Here is an 8,507-nt window from a genome sequence, read left to right on the forward strand (position 1 = left end):
ACAACACGCCGCTCAGAAATTGTTTTGAAAAATTTTTGAGCGGGTGACCCCCACATGAGCGCGTGTTAGATGGTAGTGTGAATGCTGTATAACAATTGCTACGCAGAAACCCTAAAAAAGGATTCCGATGTTTAAAAATCGCCATATTGTTCCGCTTAGACCGAACATGAAAGGCTGGTGGTTAAACTGCATTTGAAACAGTGACAAATCATTCCCTGCTTTCTGGGAATTCGATACCAGGTGAACAACAGTACTCAATACATTTGTCTGATCACAATTACTTCATTAAAACCCCTTGGCGTTGTGCGGACATATCTTGGTGGTAAGAGATAAAACGAAGCACTAGGTGCGATACTCGGATGATTTAAACGCTATGACGGCGAACCTCACCGGACGCCGAAAGTGTAGCGCTTAACACGTCCGCGTTAACCACTGCGCGTCTGAAAAACCGGAGGTACAGGGTCCGATTCCCCAAGGTATCTGTCCTTCCTGCCAGAGTGAGAAGCAGGCGACGCCGTTTAGCCACAGCAGCTGAATGTGTCGTAGTGTTCTAATGACAGCAGAGCTTCTAACCATTGATGGAGCGAACGCCTAACGGCGTGGGAAAGCGTTTCACGTGTTTAGAAGTATTTCATTAGCGGGTCTCGCGTCATGCAAATTACGATGGACGAGGAGGCAGTTACACAGTGCACGGTGACATTGGGCTTCCTTATACCCGGAAGAGCTATACATTCGTCCAGCATGTTATGAACGCCCTTACCTTCAAACAGCTCGCTGGCAACGCGGATGCGTGACTTCTAGCTCTGTACCGGCATCATCCACGCGGCACTTCGGGTGCTGAACCTGGCAGTGGAGGTGATGGGCCCGCTGGGGTCCATCACCCGTCTCTGCTTCAGCGAGATAATATTGTAGAGTGGACGGTCGCGTGTCTAGCTTATTTTGCAAAAAGAGAAAAAATGCGATATATTTATCTGCGATGCTGAAAATGAATTGCCAGGCGGTCGTGAACGAGGTTGTGGTGTGCTATCAGACAATATTCAGTTTCCACCTCGGGCAAGCATTTGCCTGGATTCGCTGGCACAGGTAGGGCGAACCAGCGGGGCCTTGCTTACCCTTCGCATCATAAAAATAGCTCTCGTTAGGCGACAGGTCTGGTAAATGACCAGACATTAGTTGAACGAGCCTGGCCAGGCTGGGGTTGTGGCTCCGACTGAGTAGCTTTTAGATTCTAGTGCTTTTTAGCCGACAGAGCCCCACATATATATATATATATATATATATATATATATGACAGCCAGAAAAGTAAGAGATACGTGCATACTTTGTTGCTAAAATCCCCTTGGTTAAATAGGTATCTGGCCATTTGGCCTTGGGTGATGCGCCCGTCCGGGGCGGTTTATAAATGGTGAATTTGGCCTGGAAGTTTGAAAGATCCCCTCGTGGCAAGTTCACCAAAGTGCCGCAGTTGTGACATACGAAATAGACTGGTAGCCCCGAAGTGCAGTTTTGAGTCCATTCGCTACTCTGGTACTCGCATATGTTTCCCTGTGCCGAGTGTATGGTGGGAACAAAACGCGGCGGATCGTCTTCCAATAGCCTGCTTTATGAGCCCCATATTAAAGCCCTAGATCCTAAATTACTCTTAAAAGGTGGATATAGCTGTAGAATCTCTACTTATCTCCTCCTAATCTGCCTTGACCGTTTTACTCACCACACACCGCACGTTACTTGCGATCGTCTTTGTCTCTTGCCGCAAATTCGGCCGTTCTGGCCCCGCCCCCCTTCCCTTCTCCCGTCAACAGGCCTCGGTGATGTTAAATAGAACCAGCCTGAAAAAGCGCCTTCTCTGTCTCAGACGAAATTTGGAACCGTCTGATTGCCACCTGGAGTCAAATCTTTCAGAAACCGCTGCAATATGTTTCTAAATGCAATCAACCACAAAAAGCGCAGGCAAATTAAACCATCGGCATAACCATCGAACGTTTTCGTTTCGGGTGTTCATTTGCACTGAGGTTTCATTTTCTGGTCATCAGACACTGAAGGAAGGTTGACACCAACTTAACGGAATCCTCAGATGAAGGCATGCTAAACATAACCGGCCTAAAGACATGCAGTTTCCCATTCAGTGGGGGGGGGGGGGGCGGGGTAGGCGAGATGGTGCCTCCTTACCAGGGATGCAGTTTTTGGTCATCATTTTAATTCTTTATTTTTCGTTTATCATAATTTTGGGCTCAGCCCCTCAAAAAGGTAATTTTGAGAAACTATACCTCTGCTGCCAGATGCGAAAGATTACGTCAAATCTGGGGAGAAAGCTGTATACTGCGGACAAAACTGCATGCTGAAAACTGTACAGTTTACTGTGACTGTAAGCTGTGTACTGCGGCATCAAGTGCATTTCGAAGGCAGGCTCAGCCATTTTTTTTCCTGTGACGCCCCTTTCGTCCCTCTCCCCTACGTGCTTTGCAAAACTGCATCTCTGCAGCCCTACATTTACCGATAGCATGGCCCTACAAGCATCTGAAACAATATCTCTTTTGCTTCCGTGACGTCGCCGTGCAATCAGCTGAAAGCGTTGGCGACCTACATCATCTTGGCATAAGCATTGCTGGTGCAGAACTCGTACTTCCTGACATGATCACAATTACTTGGGGCAAACGTCATGCGATTTTGGTACCAGCAGATGCAAACGACATTTTTGAATGCATCTAGCACCTTCATCTAGCTTTATATGCAGTGTGATGGCAACTAAAAGTGTTTTATTGCATGCCTGCCTGCCGATCAGTGCGCTAAATCTGAGGTGCAACGGGCAATATGAGTGACCTACACCAGTGATGCTCGGCCTCTCACTTCAAAGCCGCGGCTGCTCTCAGTGGCAGGAAGCTCTGGATGAATCCTTGACGTATGTCGCTTCAACGACCTCCGCTTACCTCTGAAGCTTTAGCTCAGGTATCCACGAACAACAATCCTAGATCGGGAGGGTTTTCAACGCTACTATTTAGAAAAGCTGACGATTGGCTACGTCCTTCTAGCCAGTCAGTGTCTCACGACATGAACACTATCGATAGTAGCCCACGTCCCTACACTGAACCCAACGCATTACCGTGTGGCGAGCAATCAAGCCCATCTGTCTTAAATGGTATGACGCTTGAAAACGCTGCGTAGCAAATTATTCACGTTTGTCGCAAGATGCTGTGACCAGCCACGATTCTTACAACTAGTTATAAGCCCAGCTATTTGGTGTTCTATACTGTTTAGGTCGTGAAGTGAATTTTGACTGAAAAGTCTGTGCAAGCACTGACCTAAGCGACATTGGAAAAGCTCTTTGACACCACTGATCTGTGACGTCAGCTGTGATATGTATAGTTTATAGTATGGTTCTGCCACTTGCTAAAAACTATCCTGATTTAAGCTATTATGTTTGCCAGCACGTTACGGCTCAACTTGCTCATACAACGTCACGTCAACGTTCCGACATGTGCTCACGCTTTAAGCGTGAGCGAGTACATAGCAATAATAAGGTACAATTTTGTCGAGCTGGGATAATCTGTTGTAGAATTGTCTTGTCTGTTGAAATTTGCTATTATTTTTGCAATTTTATACCAGTTGGCCCGAAAAAATGTCATTTTTTGCTACCGATCATATCCGGTAACCCAGAAGCGTTTTCACTCTTGTCTAGAACCTTGATAGATGCATGCGCAGCAGGGACGAAACTACATGGGATGTATTGCCTTGACCCAACCCATTCAAGACAACCTGTGTCTTCAACGCGCTGATTGTCTCCCGTCGACCCCTCTTGTTAAAAAATCAAGCTCCACAATTTTCTGTATCGTTCAACTCAGTTTTTATGAGATACTGAACGTTTCAATGTTAAATGTCGGGACACAAGGATTCATTCTCACAAGGTGATGAGATGAACGAATGCTCAACTGCTTCAAAAATGTTCCTTTAGTGAGTGCCTAAAATGCATTTATTTTTGTCCCCAAAACATTCACGCGTACTTCTGTACGAGCAGTGAGGCTACTCTCATTCTTTTAAAATGTCTAGCCGGCTGTTATTTAATGCATAATCGAATTCAGTACGAATGCTGCCAATATCCGAATTGCGCATCTGTTAAGCATCATCATCGTCAGGCGCCATCAGGAATCTGTTGACGTCGCGACCTCTCACGTGAGACTTCATAGCATCACAGCGAACGCGCCCCAAGCTGACGTGTGCGCGATCGTGCACACAATTCGGGATCGAACAGACGGACAGGCGAGTTCGCTGGTCAGTTAGAACACCCGCTAGATTCATACTGGGAATAGCCTGCGAGTTGCATGAGCTTACTCCGTTTGGTCCCACCGTATACTCTACCAAACGCCAGCGGCTGCACTTGCGTGAAGTCGTTTCCGAACTCGGGACCAAGCGTGTCGCACATTATGCGCGCCCAGCTGCTCTTCCTGATCTCCGCCAGCTGGGCGGCTGTAAAACTGTGCGGAAAGCCGCCGTTGTCGTAGAAGAAGCGGTCTCCGAAACGAACGTCGAAGAACTGTTGTCCGATCAAGCACTGGAAGGTGGGCCCCACTTGAGCACCAGCGGCTCGCCGTTCAGCCAGACCGCCGATGAAGAGGTCCACATCCTGTGGGTCATCGTAGAGGGAGCGCAGCTGGTCGATGGCCCTGGAGCTCATAAGGCGGTTGAGGTCGCCCCAGCTGGAAACGGTGTCGCCCCTGCAGGCCTTCAGCACGGTCACGTACGTGGGGATTGCGTGATCACGTCCTCGTTGGATGTTGAGCGAGATCAGGTCCAATCCAAATTGGAAGTTGGTCGTGAACAGCTGTTCATGGACACCACTGATGACGTTGGCGTCGAATGTCTCGGGTCGCGTGGCCACCAGAGTCCGCGCGTGCTCGACGAATCTCTGTCCCACCACAGTCGGATTGAAAAACGTCTTCGTAACATTAACAGATTGGATGATGTCGCCGTTAGCGTTGATCAGGTGATACATGTCACGCAGCAATGAGTGACCGAAGCGGAAGGCAGCAGTCGCAAACTCGTTGGATGCGCTTGGGTCTACAAGCTCATCGTAGAAGGTGGAGAAGCCGGAAGTCATCGGCAGCAGGTCATGATTCCGGGCGTAGTCGAACCCAACAATGATTGGCAGCCACTCGTTGTAGATGATGTGCTGCCACTCGGCGATCACGATCCGCCGCGCCTCCTGGAACAGCTTCTCGTCGTCCCAGTTGCGGTGGATCTGCTTCAGTGCGCCTGCCACGCGGTTGTGCTCACGTGTGAAGATGGTGTGCATGACGGTCAGGGCGCTCTGCTCATTGACACGCGACTCACCACCACGGAAGCAAACGCTGGCGTCGTTCACGCACGGCTCCTGTATTGCGGCCTGACGACGTTGACGTGCTGATCGCTTCCCGAGTCTGGAGTACGGGCGGCGGTGACCGGGGCGGAAGGTGGGTCGCGGCGTGGTGCGCTGGCGGGCTGGCGTACTGGAGAGTGGCAGCAGGTTGTTGTTGGAGGTGATCAACAGGCCGTCACTGAAGGTACGCAGTCCGTCCTGTTCCTCCTGCTCGCTGCCGTACAGGTTGGAAGCGTCCAGGTGCGAGGTGAGCTCATTGATGGGCGTAGAAGGGCGTGCGATGCAGTCCAGGGACGGTGCCGGCAGCGAACGCACCAGGCTCATGCAGCGCTGGCCGAACCGGCTGTAGAACGGGTCGTCGACCGGGATGGGGATAGGGATGCACTGCGGGTGCAGGGGTGTTGTCGGCAGCGTGCGGCCGTCATCCTCGCAGCACTCGATGCTGCCAGCGGCGCCCAGGTTGAAGACAAGCGCGTGGTTGAAGTCGTGGTCAACAAACTGGCCCCACTGCATCACGGACAGGGTGAAGCCGTTGAGTTCGCTCGAAATGGTCTCCACCACGCGCTCGCTGATGAGTCGTGGACTTGGCAGCGGCCGGCCTGTCACGCTCCGGGAGCGGATGGATGCGAAGCCATCATCAAACGTGCTCTCGAGCAGCCGTTTAAAGCCAGTCAGCGCACTGCCTTCGCGCGGACGTTGCAGGTTGTTGCACTCTCCGTTCACTGTGCGGTAGATACTGCTCCGGCAGACGATGGGCTCCGCCACAATGCAGTTGGGAAGGAGTGTGGGCTGCGCCGGAAACGCGCTGGTACCAGCCTCCTCATTGTTGAATCTGGAGACGAGCTGCACCATGTCTCCGCCACCCTGCTCGTTAAGGGCTTGAAGTGCCAGTTGGTTCCGTAGGCCCTGCAGGCCGAGTTCCTGCACTGCCTGACTGGAACGGAAGTTGAGGTTGAAGACTCCCACTGGGGAGTCCCTGGGCGCCGACTGGCCGCCCTGCTGTATCTGATTTTGGATGTCGCGCGTGGCTTCTCTGGCCGCTTCTTGCATGTCGCCGCCTGTGGCAACCATGACGGACTGAGTGAGTACCTGGGCACTGGCGAGTGGCCGCGCAGCGTCCCTCCGGTCACCCATCCGGAAACCAAGCGAAGACGTTGCCCCCTGCATCGGATTGATGCCGCGGGTCGCTGCACATGACGCCAGTCGAGCCGTCGCCCAGCCGACACCTCTGGCGGCCGAAGCTGGGGGTCAGCCACCGCTGCCGGGCACAGCACGAGCGGCCGGCAGTTGCGTTGCAAACCACCGCTTGTGCCCGTGCCAGTGCCACCGCTCTGCGGGCAGCAAGTAGCCCCGCAGGTAGCCGCGCACCCGGCACGATCTTGCGCCCGCGGCGCGCGCCTCCGGGCATCGCCAGTCGGCTGACAGTTGCAGCGGGCGGCTCGGACTCCGTTCGAACATAGCGCCGACAGCAGCAGGCCTGCAATGGGGTGAGGCCAGGTCAGATCAAGAAGTCTGCCAGCTAGGCATGTGACGTCACGTAGTGAGATGGAAGCTTTGTAAGTCTGGAGTTGTGCGCCCGTGAGCAAGGGAATTGTTTTGGACATGCAGACGTCGAGTCAGGATGGAGGCACGGAGACCAGGCGGATATCATAAACTGGTGCCAAAGGTTTGCGAAGAGAAATATTGAATTAATGAACAGAATCGAATGAGTTACGCTCATTATTGCGAGTTTCTGGTTTGGAGATCAGGATCCCTGCATGATGTGGATGGCATACGCTGCAGGCATGTGCCACTTGGAAGCTTCGTACTCGCCAACGCAGCGCAACGTTTCACCTCACTGACTGGATTGGCTATGCAAGAGAGAGAGAGAGAGAGAGAGAGAGAGAGAGAGAGAGAGAGGAGAGGAGAGAGAGAGAGAGAGAGAGAGAGAGAAGAGAGAGGAGAGAGAGAGAGAGAGAGAGAGGAGAGAGAGAGAGAGAGAAGAAGAGGAGAGGAGAGAGAGGAGAGGGAGAGAGCGAGAGAGAGAAGAGAGGAGAGAGAGGAGAGAGAGAGGAGGAGAGAGAGAGAGAGAGAGAGGAGAGAGGAGAGAGAGGAGATGAGGGAGAGGGAAGAGAAGAGGAGGAGTGAGAGAGAGGAGGAGAGAGAGAGAGAGAGAGAGAGAGAGAGAGAGAGAAGAGAGAGAGAGAGAGAGAGAGAGCGGAGAGAGGGGAGAGAAGAGAGGAGAGAGAGAGAGAGGGAGAAAGAGAGAGGAGAGAGAGAGAGGAGAGGAGAGGAGAGAGAGAGAGAGAGAGTGAGAGAGAGGAGAGAGAGAGAGAGGAGAGAGAGAGAGAGAGAGAAGTATATGTATGTATTATATATATATATATATATATATATAATATTATATATATATATTATATAAATATAAATCAACCATATAATGCTTCTCCTTTTCGGATTCACCCTCGGGTTCCTTCTAACACCGCACAACTTGGCCACTGACACTGACACTGACACAGCGTCAGGAGATTTTTCCACAAAATGGTATTGCTCAGCTTTCATCGAGCTCCTATTTGCAACCAAAAGTAGCTGCATGCCGAAAAGAGCAAACAGGTTATCCCACCACAAAATGACAGGTGAGTGGATGCATGAATTAGCAGTAGCAATCCGGTTCCAATCAGTACCGCTAGCTTTGTAACAGCCGTGAGCAGTGTGAGGCATGCTGGAAGGACACCCAGCACACCCAGGAGGCGGGAACCGGGGGGGGGGGAGGGGGGGGGAGGGGGAGGGGCAGTGGGGGCAGTTCCCCATTTGAAAGCTTAGGGGGTGGGGCAGGGTAGCACCCAAAAGTCCATATTTGAATTGTGGAAGGCTCACTCTGACCCATTAAGCGTCCATTATGACCAAAATAGGGCAGTTATGGGCTTGTACGTAGAGAGGTCATCTGGCCTGTAGAAGGCCCATTGTTGACTGTAGAGGGCAGATTCCTAACCTCTGACCTGTGGGAGCGCCCATTCTGGCTTTACAAGAGTCCATAACAGCCAAAGAGGGACTTATTATGACATATGGAGGGCTCAACATGCATGACTGGCGCTCTGCTCTCATGACTGGCAGATGACCAATTTTGGCACGTATAGGACCCATTCTGGTCTGCAGTGGAGCCCACTCAGGCAATGTA

General features: G+C 51.8%; 1 protein-coding gene across 1 annotated transcript; it reads right to left on the bottom strand.

The window, feature by feature from the left end:
* Positions 1-4,136: 4,136 nt before the first annotated feature.
* Positions 4,137-6,758, bottom strand: LOC119105461 (peroxidase). Its single transcript, XM_037228926.1, has 3 exons — positions 6,719-6,758; positions 4,354-6,537; positions 4,137-4,144 (listed from the first exon to the last, which is right to left on the bottom strand). Exons 1-3 carry the CDS (start codon positions 6,756-6,758, stop codon positions 4,137-4,139), a joined length of 2,232 nt encoding a protein of 743 aa, XP_037084821.1.
* Between the last annotated feature and the right edge of the window lie 1,749 nt (positions 6,759-8,507).

Source organism: Pollicipes pollicipes, unplaced genomic scaffold (genome assembly GCF_011947565.3).
Source record: "Pollicipes pollicipes isolate AB1234 unplaced genomic scaffold, Ppol_2.1 Scaffold_6138;HRSCAF=7277_pilon_pilon_pilon, whole genome shotgun sequence".
In the NCBI taxonomy this organism is placed as follows: Eukaryota; Metazoa; Arthropoda; class Thecostraca; order Pollicipedomorpha; family Pollicipedidae; genus Pollicipes; species Pollicipes pollicipes.

What these genes read in the sequence shown, in the direction of transcription:
- LOC119105461 (XM_037228926.1), bottom strand. Translation starts at nt 6,758, where the DNA reads ATGCCCGGAGGCGCGCGCCGCGGGCGCAAGATCGTGCCGG. An exon ending in CGGGCGCAAGATCGTGCCGG is followed by an intron (nt 6,538 to 6,718) that starts GTGCGCGGCTAC and finishes CGTCATGTGCAG; the next exon opens with CGACCCGCGGCATCAATCCG.